This window comes from Larus michahellis, chromosome 4 (genome assembly GCF_964199755.1).
Source record: "Larus michahellis chromosome 4, bLarMic1.1, whole genome shotgun sequence".
In the NCBI taxonomy this organism is placed as follows: Eukaryota; Metazoa; Chordata; class Aves; order Charadriiformes; family Laridae; genus Larus; species Larus michahellis.
In genome coordinates, this window is record NC_133899.1 from 7,194,811 (window position 1) to 7,213,526 (window position 18,716).

The 18,716-nt window shown below is 36.2% G+C and overlaps 1 protein-coding gene across 5 annotated transcripts in view; it reads right to left on the bottom strand.

Moving 5' to 3' along the window:
• The window catches only part of WWOX (WW domain containing oxidoreductase), a 531,298-nt gene that overhangs the window by 411,399 nt on the left and 101,183 nt on the right, over window positions 1-18,716 (bottom strand). For all 5 annotated transcript variants that reach the window (XM_074582859.1, XM_074582862.1, XM_074582860.1 and 2 more), the window contains exon 6: window positions 3,550-3,638. In XM_074582859.1, the coding sequence (XP_074438960.1) occupies window positions 3,550-3,638 (89 nt within the window). The remainder of the gene's footprint in view (window positions 1-3,549; window positions 3,639-18,716) is intronic.

Consider the following 18,716-nt stretch of genomic DNA (forward strand, 5'->3'; position numbering starts at 1 on the left):
TTATTCTGCTGCGATCACAGAGCTGCAGGATCTAAAATAATCTGCAAAACTCTTCTCCCCCAAAGCTTTATTTGAAACCACATGGATAAAAAAGTCTCAGAAAGAGAAACAGCTGTATCAACTCAAAAGTACAGATAATGCAAACAAAAAAATTATTTTTTTCTGTAAGGATGAAGGACTTTCTAGAATATATTTATAGGAATACAGCATAATCTACCAGTGTTTATATACTCTGAGCCCAAATTTTATCTGTGGACAAGGCTGCAACACCCAACAAATCCAAACAGGGATAAAAAATTCCTATCAAATCTCAGAAGCATGATAACTAGAAGATGAATCATTTGATTTTCACTTTCAAACAAGGAAGCCTTCTTAGCTCTTAAGTACTACTCCAATTTATATTACACGTTTCTTTTCAGAGTAACTCTCTCCTCCCGATCATTACTTATTTTTTTTCTCAATGCTTCCTGTGTTGCATCATTTTTTTCCTGGATGCAACCAGCCCCTGTTAAATTCCTGCTGAGCAGAAGATGACATTTCTTCATTCTTCATGTAGTTTCCACAATCTCTCAGATTCTCAAGCACATTCAAGAAGGCATTTTTTTTTCCTTTACAAGTTATTTGATTAAGGCAGGAGGTCCACAATCTCAGCAATTTTCCATCTGCTCCCTGCGGTCCCACCACCACCTTCCCCAGCTGCAACAGGTTTTGATGTTTTAACTCAATGAAATTTAGGGATCCTTTTTCTGGAGTAGTTCCATTTTAGTTTTCTCATCCAAGAAGAGATCTGTGAAACACAGGTCTTGAAGACTCTTTTGCAATAGCTATCAACCAGGGGCAAACAGGCTCCCAGGTGAGTCTACCCTTATATCTGCTGACAAAAAATAGTACCTAGAGCCATAAAGTGTCCCAGAAAAGCATAATTTCAGAAGACAAGCAAATCTATTTTCTATTTTATAAATCTTCCAATGTCACCAAGACCAACAGACTCTGTAGACTACCAAGGTGTCCCAGAAAGCAATAGTGAACTGGAGAAATTAAAAAGACAATAAAACTATCTGCACCCAGAAGTTTAAGATTTTCACCATTGAATACTAAAGGCCCCTTCACATAACATGTTGTGAGAAATAAAAATACAGATCTTTATTAAAATGTGTGTGTCCATACAAAATTTCTCCTTCACACTTTAAAATTATTGTAGTTTTTTTCCCAGGAACCATGATCTGTACAGCTCAGAACTCAAATGATAGTTTCGTTGAGAAAAAGAAAAACTTTATTGTGAAGGAATTTGTAAGAAAGAATACTTTATACTCATAACGTATCCCCTACGCTCATTAGCAGGACTTACAGCTCCTTCATGGGATCTGGGCAGAGTGGATCACAGAATGCCTTCCCCTACAGGTGCACGAAATCAGAGATATCGAAGCCTGTTAAGAAAGTTAGGCTACCAGCTGACAGACTGGCCAAAGCATAAAGAACAAGACTCAGTCTGTCACTGCAGCCTGTAAGATTCCTGTCAATTGCTCATAAAGCTACTAATGCAAAGGAATCACTGATCTGACAAAAGCCTCTGGACACTACAGCAAAAGAAATAAATGAGGAGACAAAAGTAGTTAGTGTACATTAGGGCTGGAAAACACAGAGGGCTAGCACTGTAGTAATAAGATGTTACTGCCATGTAATTGCTTTTCTGACCGTATCCAGACATAGTTAAATCACAAAAAATCAGAGCCAGAAAGACCCAGTAGGTCTTCCAGTCCTTTCTCCTGCCAGCGCAGATGATTGTAAGGTAATTCTTCTGTATTTGTATCAGATAAAAGATCTACTGCTACAGGCAGTGTGTGGGGTCTGGTTTCCATCCAGCCTCAGACTTTAAACAAAATATAACTGCAAATTCATTTTGGTCAGAACCCCACAAGTCTCACAACAGATACAGACCTTAGACTTTCCTATAATGCTTGGAGTAGTCCTGCCAGACACACGCACATCTGAGCACAGATTTGAGACAGAAATATCTGAAGGCAAGGCAGAGGCTATAAATGCTGTCTATTACTAAAATTTTTCCAAATAAAATGAGAGTGAAACATTAGTAAAACCTGTCCATCACTGACAATGTAGCTTAACAGACCTACACTGGTAAAACAATGTGTGCCAACAAAAGTAAAACAGGTCTTACTGATTCTGTATATTTACTGATTCTCTATCTTCTCATTTTCTAAGTTCTCCAGCAAAAAAAATTATTTAAGCATGTTCACTTCTAAGGATTTATAAACTTGCAAACCAAACGGACTAGCTAGGGTGACCATGATATGATCTACAACACATAAATCAAGCCAAGAGCTGCATTTGCAAGAAGGGTGGTTTTGACTTTTCACTGTATCATATAGTTTTTCAAGAAGTGTATCACATTAAAAGCATGAAGAAGCTAGACTAAAACAACTACTGTTCTTATATTATGAAACCAAGTTAGTACTCAAGCAGCAATACTGCAAGGATTTGTCTTTCTGCTTCAAGAAAGTTTTAATATATGAAGATGATAAACGATAAGAAAATATTGTTACCAAGGATTTTGGCAGTAAAGAAACTTGTGTTAAAAGTCAGCTTTGACAATTCTTTGAATCTAAAAGACCTGTAAGTACTAAAATGTCATCTGTCTATCCATGTGAGATTTAGCTTTGGCATTATTTCAAAAGTGAAAAAACATTCTTTGTTATATATTTTCCCTACGACAATATATTTTCGAAGCTGTCTAAGAGGCCATATTCTCTTGAGCAGTACAGTAAGATGTATATGCGCTACAGAAATATTTGCAGAAAAAAGCTAAGTTTGAATAGTCACAACAATCAATGGGTCAAACTGTGGATAAAAGCACAAAGTGTGGAATTTATCGTCAAGTGTTGGCACTTAAAGATTTCAAATCATTTCTTCAATTTAGAGATTCATTGTTCTGTTCAAGCTAAATTAAACAAACCATTTGGAAGCTAACCTGATTTTCTCCATATAAATTTGTCTATTGTTAAATTATGTCATCATCACCCCCTCTCTCCCCACCCCACCCCCCCTTTTTTTTTTTTAATTATGGGCTATTCTAGATACAGGTCTGGAAAATGGAGCTGTCTGGCTCATAGGGATATTTTTTTTAATGCTTTAAAAATAAAAAGAGAGACAGAAGGTTAGAAAAGAAAGTAAGACAAGGAGTACACTAATTGCTCATCCCTGACCTCTTCCAAACCACTGCAAAACTGATAAAAGTAGCCTGACCTGGTTTTTATGCAGTTCAGCTGTGGCCTTTTTCAATAGCCACAGGGGTATCAATGCTCCCTTTAAAGCAGGGGCTACACTTGGAATAATAAGAGATCCGTAATTATTTTTTTTAAGATGAAAACAAACGATCTTTAATTTACATTAAAAAAAAAATCCTGTGAAAAGATTATTCACTAACTGCAGTTGCTGATCAGTCCAGCTATGGTGAATTCTGCCAACTGTGCTCAGCTGATAAAGACATCAAAATAACAAGAAATTATTACATGTAATTTTCTGAGTACTTACACATTCTTGGATTTGAATGCTTCAGCAAAGTGCTGCACACTCTGAAGAGAAGCAAGGTCTAAGGTCATTGCTTCTACCTTGGCTTTGTGCTGGAACAAGAGAAAATAGAAAAAAAAAGATAAATAACAGCAAGTTTAGTTCACAGTATCATGTTACAGTAAATGTGTTCTGAAACTTGTCCGATTCCCTTGTTTAACATTATAACCCCAAAGTGAATACAAATCATCAAAAAGAATGGACGAGCACAACATTTAGTGCCAAAAGTAGATTGCAATTGTGTGGTTCTGCTAAAAACATACACTCCGTTAACACAGACTACAATGAATCGACACAAGGTAGTGTTGAGGTTAATATGGTATCTTTTTTTCTTCATTTAGCTGGTGAAATGAAGAAAACTCATGAAATAAAAAGTACCATACCAATAGAAAAATACTCAGTAAATACTCTATAAAAAACAGCTAAATTCAAAATTGAATATATTCATCCAAAACAATCTATTGTTCATAGCAAGTGATACAGAAGAAAGTATAAAATGAGTATAGAAAACAACTGATCAGCCTACACAGTTTTTCTTACAATATGAGTTTACCAGTGCATAGTATCTTCCAAAGAAATTGCACATATTCTTAAAACCAGCTTTTCACGTAGAAGAGGACGTGCAATCCCACAAAATGACAGGTTAACCTGAAGGTGATAACTTTAGGCACCACCAAAACAGCTCTTCTCAATATTTTCAGCTTTAAGATCCCTGTTCTCATGTCTTTTGAAATGCTTACACTCCAAATCTCCGAGCAAAATGAACTAAAAGTCTATTTTCATTGCAACCACCACAGCGAAAGTCATCACAGAACCAGGTGGACTTTGGCTTTTTCAGGCCACGGTTCCGAACTGTCCTTCACTGGACTGCAGCATGTGTCTGCACCGCAACACCCAACGCTTGTCTCTAGTTCTTCCACAAATGCTATACTTTAAGACATCTGTGATCCTCTGCAAAATACCAACCATCATGACATATAAGTGACGTAGATCCCCTAAGGAGTTATGAACATGTGTATTTGTGCTCACCCTCACTTTTAGACTTGCTGCTGCCCAACACCACATAAACTCTCTGGTACGTAAAAGAAAGCTGGCAAAAGCCCTGTACTCTCCCCAAACCTCAACATGTCAACTTTCAGTCCACTCTGCTTAGCTTATTGAGGAAAAAAAGAACTTAGAGGGACACTTCATCTAAGTCCAACGTGCTAACTACACCTGCATATAACAGTCATGGTTCAGACTGGACATTAGCACTGCTAAAAGAAAGAGTAAGAAAAAGATGGAGCAGATATAGTGGTACTATGCAATCAAAGGCAGTGTTTGAGTGGAGGGGCAATAGGGGTTTTGTTAGCACCACAGTGCAACGGGACATCTACTGTGATTACAACTGAGCATTTCTGGAGGAACAAAAAGGAAGCCAACGCATGTCAGCGCAGAAGGAAGCCAAGAAGAGTGCTCCTTTTGTCTCTCAAGTTCAAGCAATTCATCTGATCTCCCTGTTCCATTACATCTGGTACTTTTCTCCCTGCATCTGTTTTCTATTTTGCTAGCACCCATTCTGCCTGCTACAATTACCTTACAGGTTGGGTTTAAACAGAATGTCACTTAAATACCTTTTGTCCCACTCCAGCCAGACTTATTAGGACAGCAAAACAAACACAACTAAAATTTCCACGGGTCCAGTTCCCATCGGGAAGTATCAATTGATGGAGCCGGAAAATGCTAAACCCAAATTTGTTACAAAGAGTTTTTTTACCCTCACAAGATGCACATCATTCTGGAATTCATCTTGCCCCACTGGGTAAATATTTCCTTCTGTCTGATGGTCAGAGACTTGAAAAAGACGATGCTGCCTTGCATTATGCAACAGAGCTCCATAACGACTTCTCTTCAGCTTTGCAGTTTAAAGCTCTTTACTTAATAGAGAAGACATGTGCATAGTTGGCCTTGTCTTCTGCTTTCCTCAGTTAAAACATTCTCCTGTCTCTCCCAAGGGTAAAAGGACAAGAATGCTACAAATACAGGGACATAAGGGGGGATCAAAAAAAATAATAATTGAGTAGTTCAACAGACTGTACAACAAGCTGTTAGCTACTGTCCTCTTGGGGACACAGATTCAAGTCCACACGATATTACTCAGGTAATGCTTTTCCTCTCGGCGTCGTACGTTAGGCTTCTGCTACTGATCCCAGGACTAGAAGAGAGGTGTCCATGTATTTCAAGTCCAAAAAAAAAAAAAAGTATGATGCCTCCAAAATACTTTCGGAAATAGAAATTAAACAAAGATCGGCACAGATTTGTGGATCAATATATTAAAAATGTAACAATCAAATTTAAAAATCGTAAATAAATTACTGAAAGCGATAAAATGTTGTGTTAGATAGCAAATGCAAACTATGTTTCTTCTGTACCAGTTCTATCAATGAAATGACACCACCTTTCTATTCATACTCCATTTTCCGTAAGATAATTTATTTCAAACAATTTATCACTACCTCACCTTTTTTTTTCTTTTAGCTTTGATGCACATACAGTTACAGAAAAAAACAAAGAAAACATTAGTTAAGAAATTCAGGAAACTGTATCTAAAATGATCTGAAAAAGGAAAAATGGAGAAGGAAAAAAAGGAAGGGTTTAGTAATTTTTTCCATTGAATAGGTCCGCAAAGGAAAATGGCAAAATAATATTATTGTTGTTTAACTTTCTCTCTGATATTGCTTTTTAAAAACCCAGTGGTAACAGTCTCTATTTCCTTCATAGGTACATACTGAGCACAGAGACGCCCATTTGCTCCATTTTTCTCATAGGAGAAACTGGAGCATATGCCATCCAAAGGACTCGGATCAGAACTTGCCACCTCGGCTTCTGAAGACACACAAAAAGCCAAGCGTGAGTATTTCCTCCAAACAGTAACCGGGGACGGAACCAGTTTTCATACCATGAGCTTAGGCAAGTTCCCCAACTTTTCTGTTTCAGATTCTCCCTTGTCAACTGAGATTCAAGCACCTCTCACTCCACTGAGGTGTTTTGTAGACCATCAATTCCTACTGTAGTTTGAGAACGTGAAATGCTAAGCCTTGAGTATCAAATAATTCTCATTCCACATTTTCCCACTCTTACATCTACGTCACAATTTCCTTAAAGCTATGAATAAGGCAATATACTTGCAAGGTATGTTCTTAATAATGTAAGAATATCTCCAATCAATGACAAGTAGAAGGTTTTTTGTTTGTTTTCTTACAGGAGCTCAGTATTACCTTGTCATAATGCTTTTCCTCTTTCCCTATAAGCCTAGGTAGCATATATCATGGTATTTATAGAAAAGGAAAATGTGTTTTTTTAATAAAAAATAAAACTAAAAAACATTTTTGCTAAAAGGCATCATAACTGTAATCGTCAGAACTGATTGTTAATGGTACGCTGCAAATCCTGATCTAATGTGTCATAATTGTATTATGCTGATGTCTCTCACCATTTCACTTCACATATTTTCAGTACTGAATTATGCCTCAATTTATGTTGTGAAATCTTAAATGGAACTTGTCACTTTCCCAAATACAGAAGACAGTCTTAAAACTGACATCATAAAAATCAACACACGAAACGAGAACACTCCAGAATTTTTAAAATGAAGTTGACAAAAAGAGAGTAATTCTCCCTCTACTACTTTATTTTCAATTACATCACCTAAGAGGAAACTAAATAACAGAATGAGCGTAGAACAATTTAAAGAGCTCACTTGTAAATCACAGGATCATGACTACACGGCGCTGTTGAGAGCCTGTGCAAAACGAGCTGGTGCCCTCGGTGCACATCCCCAGGACCAATGTCCCAACGGTGACAAAAACCACTTTCACAACTAGGCTCAGGCCAGCTGCGCAAACCAGCCAAAAGCAGAAGAGAAACAAGCGGCAGATCCGCTTCTGCTCTCTACTGAACCTTGTGAAAACAAGGTCAGCTAGAATCCACTGAAACGGTGTTTTTGGGACGGGAAGTATTTGCATTTCACGAAGCCCGAAGAACAGTTCGAGGCTAACAATGTTCAGACACCAACATCCCGTCTATGAAGAAACCGCCAAAGGCGGATCATTCTCTGCTCCCTAACAAGTCCTCTTTTAAACACAACACAGTAACATTTTGAAAAGCGCAAAGAAAAAATTTCATCTTGTATTTCCCGGTTTTATGCCCAGTTCTAAAAGTATTTTATCAGTATTTCCAGGTAAGTTTCATTACTCTAAATAACACCAGAAAACAGTTTGTTTAGTTTTGTATGTAAGCTGCTCCCTATTGGAGCACAGATATTAAAAATGCTTAAGTGCAATTGGTTATATTTTGCACTCATGCTAGAAAAACGCTTATTGAGCCAGAAACTAACAAGAAAGTGAAAACATCCAGAAAGCAAGCAAATTCACTGTATGCAATGTATTCACTTTACAGCTTAAAAACTGTTTAAAAATGAACACTGCATGGTAGAGTAGTTTGGCAGTAAACATGATTGTGCATTTGTGTCTTGGTATTGAAGAAGGAGCCTTTTTTCATAGTGAATTTTTCATTCAAATGTAAGTGATGATTTACGTTAAATATAGGTAAAGCATAGCTACATTTTCCTGAAGGATTGCAAGGAAGTGAAGAGCAGTACAATAAGTTGAAGCATAAAAGCTTTCTCTGTCATAATATTTATTATAATGGCATATAAAATAGCTGAAATAAATAATAGATGACTAAAAGTAAATTCATATGATAAAGAATCTTTCAGCAGACACCATTACTTCTGACTGCTCCAGTTTCATACAGAGTTGAAGAGAGTCTTAATAAATATGCCGTAGCCCCTGTATCTTATGTAAGTACACGTCATTTCGTAAGGGCCTACACTTAAAGTGTACCAGAGTGGACACTAGATAATTTACTGTATAATTTTACTGTCAAAAAATATCTTGTATATATCTTCGATATTTAAAAGTTCATAATTCAAAACTGAATACATAGCACAACAACAAAAATATCTGACTTTGACGAACTGGAAATATAATAAATTGGTAAAAAGCAGTTTAATTTGATAAAGAAAAATCTTGATGACAACATCTTGAAATGCAAATAGTTCTTACATGCAGTATGAGAAACACAAAAATCTTCAGGAAAGAAAGAATTTTACATCAAAGCTGATGAAAAGTCTGTGGAATTATCTTAAAATAGGTAAAGTAAACAAATAACCAAACCTCAGCGTATGACAAGCAATGCCCAAATAAACCCATATTTCCATGTTGAGGACAAAGTAGAGGACGTTTCAGAAGCACGTCTGGCAATTTGACACATGGCTTATGACAGTCAACAGCCAGTGCCATGCACTATTTATGGAGGTACATAATAGGGAAAAAGGCTTTCACTCAGGATTAGGGCGGTAAGTATTATTGTCCCTAATGCAGGCAACATTTGGTACTTCATGCAAAACTGTATTTATGTAATGCCAGCTTCATCTCCTTGTGTGCTTTGAATGCTACGCAGCTACCCCTCATGGAACTGATTGGGACAGATGAATCATACTGCTTTAAGAGTAATCCACCATACATGCTAGATGCTTTAATAATGTGTTCTTCCACTACATTTGATATACCCTAATAAAGTTCATTAGAAGACATCATGGTGGAACATTTTTACACTCATTTTCCTCGTTTTTCTCCCCTCCATCCCCCAATATCAGCAATTTCTATACAGTACTTTCAAATTTTCACAAACTCTATGCAAGAGAAGGTACACAACACAAATCAATTTCCTAAATATTATTTTATCAACACATATATGTGATGTACAAGGAAATAGCTGGGACTAATTGTGACTCTTCATGAAAATCAGAGATGAAAAGGATTTTCTTTCTTTCATTAGAAAGAAAATTTATTTAGTAATACTTGGTTTCACTATTTCCCGATACCTTTGTTTTGCCTGTATTTTGGTTGTAATTGACTGGTGTAAATTTTTCCACTATTCATCTTGCTGAATCCTGTCAAACCTGTTTTCATGATGTGTGTGAGCTCTCCCAAAACGTGATTTTGTAAAGCCTGGTTCTTCCTGCTTAAGTAACTAGATCTTCATGTTCTGCACAGACATGAAATTCCTTGGAGGGGTTGCCTTCATCAAAGGCAAGTGAAGGCAAGTGACCTAATGGGTCGGTATGAGCCTGCAAATTGCTGACCATCCTTGGGCCTACATTTTATCCAGAAGATGGAATTACTATCATCATCATCATTATTACTATCATCATCATTTTCTTTGTCTCTATCCCTTTCTTCAGAACTTTCATGGACGTTTGGCAGAGAACAGTGTTTATGGTTTTGGCATTATCTAACACTTTGAGCAGTAAGAGGCCTCTTCAGAAAACCTGAAGCCCTCAAGCTGTAGTAGGATTGTACCGCAAATTAACGTCTTAAAGTTCAATGGCAGCTCCTCGCACGTCATAGTCTAGAACAAACACGTGACCTGGAGATTTCATTGTTGAGCCCAACTGGGTTATAAAAGCAACAGAAAAGTCTGGATCCTCCTTTAGCTAGAGATTAAACATAAAGGCAACAAACGAGCCACTGAAATTCTGAAGACGAGAGACGTGGAAGAGTGATAAAGATGACCTGATACAAAGGAGTTCAGTTTCTGAGGTTGCCACACACCAACACGGCATTTGGTCCCCACATTTAAACAAATCACTATTCACAGCAATATTTTTCCTTCTTCCAAATACTTAATTTACCTATAATTCAAAATCTATATCACAAAGACAACAATGTGACTGAAGTCTCCAGGTATAGTTTGTATATTTAAGTTGGACGTGAAAGGGCTTTCTTGGTGATGCAACAGTCATTTTAAATTCCCCAATAACTGTAAAACTGTATCTTTTTCTACTAGTAAATGTCTACACATAAAACAAAATGCAAACCACACTTATTCATTTCTTCATAGTTGCTTAATTTTATAAATATTCTGCAATAAATACCACTACAATAAGCAATGTTATTTCACAATCTATATATTAGTTAACTCTTAGATCAATATCTCTGTAAATTTGGCGGTTTATATCTGCTGAAGATAATTATAAAGGAAAAAAAGGAAAAACATCTGCACTTCTTACGGAAATTACTATCTTCAGAGAAGTAAACTATGTCACAGCAATCCTAATTCATGCTTAAAAAAAGTAAGATAAGTCAGTCTCCTAAGAACATTTTTTAAAATATTTATTCCTTAACCAGAGAGGACAATAAAACACACACAAAAATTACTAGATTATAATTTCAGAATACTTCAATTTGTAGGCTCCAGTTGTCCCTGATTTTTCCTGGATGCACATGGTTCCATTGCAGGCAGTACACATCTGCTTTAATAACAAGAAATAACATGCATTTTTTAAAAAAAAATCTACCATCGGTTTTGGCAATAGGAATTTGTTTGGCTTGTACATGAACTGTGGGTATTTACTTGGGATATTTACTTACTACTTTTAGCTGGATTTTTTTCTTTCCCTAGACATAGATCATCTCTTATCCTCTCCAAATGCCCATTCCTGTAAAGCTCATTTGAATTTATCTTGGGGAATCTCAAATAATCTTGGCAATATATTACATGTATATCGTTTACTATTCTAATAAACATATCTTCTTGTTTACAGAATAATCGAGGGAGCCTGGGAACGTGTAACCGAATCTCGACTGTGGAGAGCCTCCTATTCAAATGCTTTCAATTCTTTTCATTCTGCAAGATTTGAAGTGATAGCAGCATACATTTTCAAAAACTGCAACAAGGCAGACCGCGTTGGCCTAATTTAAAGCTACAGACTTTGTGTCCTTTTAAAAACTCGCTCAATTTGAACTTTTTAAGACTAAATAAACCCAATTTATGGATTGCTGAGAGATATGCAACATAGAAGGCAAACAGGTTAAGGGATCTGTTGGAAACGGCAGGAAAACCAGTATTTTCAAGCAGATTAAATCAGTTACACCCCTATTGCAATGCAGTATTTTTGTTGTTAATTATCCATAGAATTGAAGATGTGTTATCTTATATCTACAGCTATACGTACACTGATTTATAGAATTTACAGCAGGATTTCCCACACAGATTTTACCAACAGAGGAAAGTTAGCATCCCTACTGCAGATGACAAACAAGAGGAGAAAAGCATGATGGTCAAAAGGGCAACAATGTTTAAGTAAATACAAAATGAACCCTTTTTCCCTGTTCTCTCATGATCCATAATCATAAGCTATGTTGTTGCCGGAAAGTGCAGACATGCACTGTGCAGTGCATTAATCCTTCAAACACTAACAGATGCTGGCAGGGATTTAGGCTGGAATGTATTTACAAAGTGACAAATTATGTTCCGTATTATACAGAGAGAGAAAGAGCACCCACAAATAGGCTGATAAATGTCAGCTGCAGTCACGACAAACGGTTTATTTTTATTATACTGTAACCACAAATGTTTTTTGCAGGGAGGCCCAAAGATTTATTTGTTGCAGGAAAAAACAAGATTATATATGACACAAAGTAATAACTGTGAGATCACTGATGTTCTGGGCAGCTTGCCCTCCTGGAAGCTATGCTCAGATTGAAAAATGTTGCTTAAAAATGGTATGTTATATGACACAAAATAAATAGTTCATAAATCTGTATTGAAACAACAATAACTAATAATTATAGACAGTCTTAGGACATGGCTTACGCAAGTTAAAAGGAAAGCATACCATTTTCTTCAGTGGAATGTTGAAAATGAAGTAACAATATTAAAATAAATCCGATTAAATTGTTTTAGATTAAAACCAAAGTGGTATAATTGCTAGATGGAAGCAACATGTATTTTAAATGTGGTCATAGCGCTACATGAACATTTAGTGTAGCACAATTAATTGGCAGAATAGTGACGTCTGCAGGTTTAAAAATGCATTGCAACTGTTTGGAAGAACGTCAAAGCTTGCCAATAGATTTAAGGTACGGTTCTTCCCCCTCAGTCTTACTAGGAAAATACAAATATCGATATGGTTAAAAGTAATCACTTCTTTAATCGTGAATAATTTCAGGATGCTTCAACATAAGTAGAAATAAATACACGAGACAAAGAAACAAAAGAACTGAATAATCAGCTATTCAAGGCATTTTAATTGGCAGTTCAGGGTTACAATCTCCTAGCTTTAAACAATATAAAACAGATATCTTACAGAACAATATCCTCAAAAAAATAAACACATATACAAATTCTTTTGTTTCCACAACTGTTCACATTCGCTAGCTAAGAGACACATTGAGAATGGTCACGTTGTTATGTATGTAATTTTAGAAAGTGAAATAAAAGGACTGAATCACATTAGTAAAGATTTCTTGCACAAATAAGGGTTGGCAGGATCAAGTTCTTAATATACACTCAATATACACAATATAGACTTGAGAAAACTATTAAGTCTTTCTGCATGCACAAGAAAATATCAGGCATATTTGAACAGTACTAGAATATGGAACCCTGGCATCACGCCACCTGATTTGTGATCACAAAAGAAGAAAGTTTTTCTGTACTTTCTTTTTAAAGAAATAAAGAATTTGTGAAAAAAAAAAACCCATATGAACAAAATAAACACAAAGGCTGGAATTAAATTTCATTGAAAACGTGGCCCATCTCAGGAGTCATTTTGTTCTGCTTGTAATCAGCAATATAGATATAAAACCAAACATATTATTAAAAAAAAAATGTAATTATAGGGTTTTCTAGAAATCTGAGATCAAAGTCTAGACCATGTATTTTACAGATACATAAAGCTGATGGCACTCAGACACGGACAGGAGGGGTCATAAGGCCATGTCCCATTGTTCTAATAATTAAGGAAGTTTTAAATGGCCTTAGCGCAAATGTGAATTAAGGCCAAAATCACGTGTCTTATCTTTAAGCACCACCAACATGAAAAGCTCTGAAATTTTCATTTACTAAATTTACATGAATTTTCTGATAAAATTTTGATCGGTGGATAACAAAAGTACTCCAGAAAATAAATCTCATGCAGCAATACAGCGGGAGGGCTGACGGTCACCTATCATTACACTTACTAGAATACTGATTTCCTAAATACAAGTTGTCAATGAACAATATAGTGGCAAGGATGGAGAATGTGCCTTAAAAATTATATTCTTACAAGTATCTGTCCATACAAAACAAGGAAGTGCTGCCATTACAGAAAGTAAAACAGCAAGAAAAGCATAACAACAACCTTTTAACTTTAAATACCTGCCTGAGGAATAGGCCTGCAAGACTGATAGAAATGCTTTATAGATAAGAGGGAGGGGGAAGCAAAGAAGAAAAAACCAGCCACTGCTGCCTTTCCCCTTCGTAGAAGAAGCAAAAGTGAACACAAAGAACTGAACGTGACGAGAAGCAGCATGCGAGCTTTGTGATTAATACTCTCTCTACCGGACAGAAAGACTTTTCAGATGCCTTCTGCAGTTCTGCAACCAGAAGTGTTAATGACACGTTTTAATCGAGTCATTCAATTATTAAATTGTTTTTAATTTAACAGATATTGTTACATAGCTAAAGAACTGGCACATAGTCTACCTTAAAATTTTGCTTTCTAAGCAAGTAGCTCAGGCTTTTCCCAAATTTTAAGGTAAATACTGTCTGTACCCACCTGAACACCTGAAAAAATAGCAGCTACTGTATATCTTACCCATATGCCACATGCAAAAATGTAAAACATATTAAAAATTTTCAAAAAGAAAATTTCCAAGCAGATGTTTATAAACAGAAGGTAACGGATAAAAACCCAAACACAATGCTGCATTATGTTACATGATTCACTGATGAACCCATTGGAACTACAGCAAAAAGCCCTTCTGGAAAACTTCCAGAAATTAAAAGGTGCAAACAAGCTGCCTAATACCCTTGCGTAGACTGAATTCTTATGAAGAAAATAAAGTTTATTGTCTGGAAACAGAGAAAGCATGAGGAAAGCACTAAAGCAATGGAGGTGAACAATTAGACAGATGTTCACTTAAGGAAATAAAGAGAACAGAAGAAGCCATCACTGAGGAATTTTACGAGAATACTGACAACTCTGCACCTCATCAAGGGCACTGGTAAAGTTAAAGCCACTGAAGCCATTTCTACTCAACTCCAGTATAACTGCTGACCTTGCAAAAGTCTGCATTTAGCAAATGTGGCTTAGGAAAATAGCATTATACTTTCCATTTTACTATTTTTTCCCAAACTCCATCCATACACTGTTCTGTATTTTTCAAGAAAATTAACTTTATTTCCTTGTATAATATTACATATACTCAGATATTTTTTATTTCCTAACTATGCTCGGGTATCAGGAAAATCTGTATTTAAAAAGCTTTTGTCATTTAAGCAAAATTAAATAGTGTCAATTACATCTGATCTTCAGAAATGTGTACACATGAATAGCTGGAATGGGTTTGCTTAACATGAGTATATACGTTTCTGAGGTACTCGGGAGTTTGCCTAATAAGCAATATGTCAATCTAGACTTGTTTTAGAACATACAACTTTTGGCATTCAACTACTGAGAGAATAATGGAGAAAAAGCATATTTTGTTGATAAACTGTCTTGTAGAGCAAAATAATATAGATATACATGCAGGCAAAAGGAGAAGGAATTAGTAACAAGAGGTAAGATTTTTTTGGCAAGGACAAAAGCCTTTCTTTTCTGTGCTCTGCACAAGGCTGAGGTACAGATCTGTTCCATAAACCTCTCTCTCTCGTTTAAAATATCATTTCAAAACTCTATTTGGTTTATGATAATACTTCTCTTGCAGATTTCCAGAAAAACACCCACCAAATCTCAAGTGCATTACTGATCTCTCCTTTTCTTTGATCTACTTACATATTTTAAAAAATGACTCTCAAAGTCATCAGAAAGGGTAGCTGGGTATCACTAACACAACTTTCATCACTTTCTTGCAGGCGGTGCACCGCTTCCCACAACGTTCATCCCCTGGTTCTCCACTGTAAATATAAACACGATGCACATCACCTTGCTCACATAGAGCAGGGCACACAGATAGCAGAAATGAACTCTCCAGTTACCCAATTGCTAAAGAGTTCCCACCAGCGTCGGAAACGGGGCACGTCAAACTCATTCTGTAATACCCTTAACATAAACAATTTGGGTATCAGGTTCTAGAGATAGGGAGGAACTACTAATTAAAGGCTACGTCCTTATCTAAATATTACTCGTACACGAAGAAAAAAAATATCCCACGAAGTAGATTTTTATAAAATAATCGTGGTTTTAACAGCAAAATCCAGTTTTTTTTAATTATTGAGAAGATGATCAGAACATGAGTTCTATGCAGTTGAAGAAGCAAGTCTCCCAACTACTAATACAGAAAGCTCCAAATCCAACTGATTTTAAGGTATTGAGACAAAAAAATATATTGGGTGACTTTTGGTGGTTTGGGCGTTTCCGTTCTGACTTCTTGACTTGTATTCATGGCACTAATTGTATGTCAGACTGCCGTTTTTGAGCATCTACCACCAATTGCACTTACAGCTGGCTCTTTGCAAGTGGGCTCGCAGTGTTCGCAACACAATCAGCCGCTTGCCCAGCTCTGGGGGTGCAGCCCCCACATTTCCCACACACTCATGTTTGAAAGTTCTCAGGAACTCAGGAGAAACGCACAAGAAAATTTCATCATTCGCACTTTAAATAATATAAAAGATGTGGAACGTGATTGATTTCACACCAGAGAGAACTGCAATTGCAGTTACGGGACAGGTTTTTTCATGTAGTGTAAGGTCAAGTAATAGTAAATAATTAATGAATTATGAAACAAATTTTCTATAAGGCAACACATAAATTCTATTCAGTAAGATCTAAAAGTGTCGTTACACCAAAAAGCCATATAATATATCACAAAATGAAGAAAATGCGTGATGCTGAGGAATAAAGGGGGGGTTTGCCACTATATTGGAATAACCGTTACTCTTATGGAATATAAATAACATCTATCCGTACATACACATTATTTTCATAAGTTGTACATCTCATAATCTCCTACTCTGATCTTACTGCTGATTTGGTTTTAGCTAAAGCCTAAGGATTGCTTATCCTTATTCCCCCTTCACTAGTATAAATTTGACATTCTTCGATGCTGAGACTGTCAGAATTGAGCAAAGTCCACGACACAATACTGTAGTGATCTTGGTTAGACTTCCGTGGGCCACTGACATACAATTAATGGTACGAATGCAAGTCAAGAAGTCAAAACAGAAACGCCCAAACCACCAAAAGTCACCCAATATATTTTTTGTCTCAATCCCTTAAAATTAGTTGAATTTGGAGCGTTTTGGATTAGTAGTTTGGAGACTTGTTTCTTCAACTGCATAAAATTCATGTTCTGATTATCTTCTTATTAATTAAAAAACCTGGGTGTTGTGAAGAGATGTAACTATTCTGGATTTCAGATTCAACTATGGGGAAACATCACATACAGAAAAGGAAAAAGGGGAAGGGGGAACAATAAGCAACTCTTGAGGAACGTATTTCTCACTTACAGTGGCTGCTTAAAGCCATTCATTCATTTGAAATTTTCCCAAGGGCTAATAAATCAGAAAAGAATAAATTTGGCAAAGTTCCTGCCAAATTTTTGTATCAAATGCAGACAATTTATCACATCTATTTCCTAAATAGTCTGGACTAAAACCCTTGAAACAAATGCAAGTCAGATGTTGGGTCTCCAAGAGCAACTGTCTCACCAGATAATGCACTTGGTTTGGGTCACAGTAATTGCCGATAAGGACAGAGCCAGTGACAGTGCGTACAGTCAAAATAGAGAAAGAGTTTTGAGATCATTTACAAAAACCATAATTTGCATAGCTAGAAATTTAAGTCAATGACTTGCAGTAGTAAATATATAAGCAGTCTGAACACAGTCCTTCCAAAATACACCAAATTCCATTTAGATGCAATTACTGATCCATGAACAGCCCATGGCAACAGTGTCTGTTCTCCTGCCAGACTAAAGAACAAAATATAAACTCAGAAATGAGAGGCTTCTGATTTTTTTACTCTTCCAATGGTATACATTCATTCACCGTGCCACTTTTGAAGACATACGCAAAATAAACAAACTTGTCAAGGAAATCCGTGACAAATTTGAACCTTTTGCTCTAGAAAAAATGTTAACTTCCAAAAAGTTATAGCAGTTCCCTTTTCAAAGATGCTTATATTAATGGCATCTTAAATAATGCAATTATTAAAAAAGTCAGTTACAAAGACTAAGATAAAATGCAAAGGCAAATTCGTTCTCTGGAAATTAAAAAAGAAAGTTAATTGTTGATGGTTTTATACCTTTATAATAACTATGATCATTTTATGCAATGTAACACTTAAAGCAGTCAGGATTATGCAGTTTTTCATATGAAACCCATGGTTCCTATGCTGTGCTCCACAGACTATACAGTTTACAGAATCCTATCGTCCTTATGCTATTTTTAGGTAAAATTTTCATAGCCATGATGTACCTTATAAAAAAAATTTCAGAACTGACCATGATACACAATGACGGTGACATCGCAATCAGATTCTTTTTCTCATGTATGTGTAGCTTGAAACGCCCGTGACCACTGCCAGTTTCTATTTTTAACTACATGGCTGACAAAGTTAAGTGAAAATAACCCTTTTCTCCCCTCCCAAGAAACCATTCAGCACAATTTTTGAGTCTTTTTTTCTTTTACTTCATTCTGTCTTCTCCAATCTAGACAGCAAATGTGACCAGTTAAAGAACACTGAACTGCACAAGGTACAATGCAGCATTTTTGAGGCATGACTCACTGATTCTCTCAGGCCCATACGAAAGGATATGCCAAGTTGATAAGGCAGAGAAGGTTTGTATTTATAAGACTTTGATTAAGTAGGCAATTTTAGGAGGACAGAGACAAGTTAAAGGAAAAGGCTCCAGAAGTACTGAATTTTGTTTTAAAAAAAATCAACAGCATCCCTATAATCAACTAAATCCATGGATTATTTAATAAGTGAAATTATCCGGCAATGAAAACTGCCACCAATGAAGTAGATGAGGCAATGAGATATGTAAGCCAACCATTTAGATGCCTTTTAGCACTTGTAAGCATTTGGTTTCAATTTA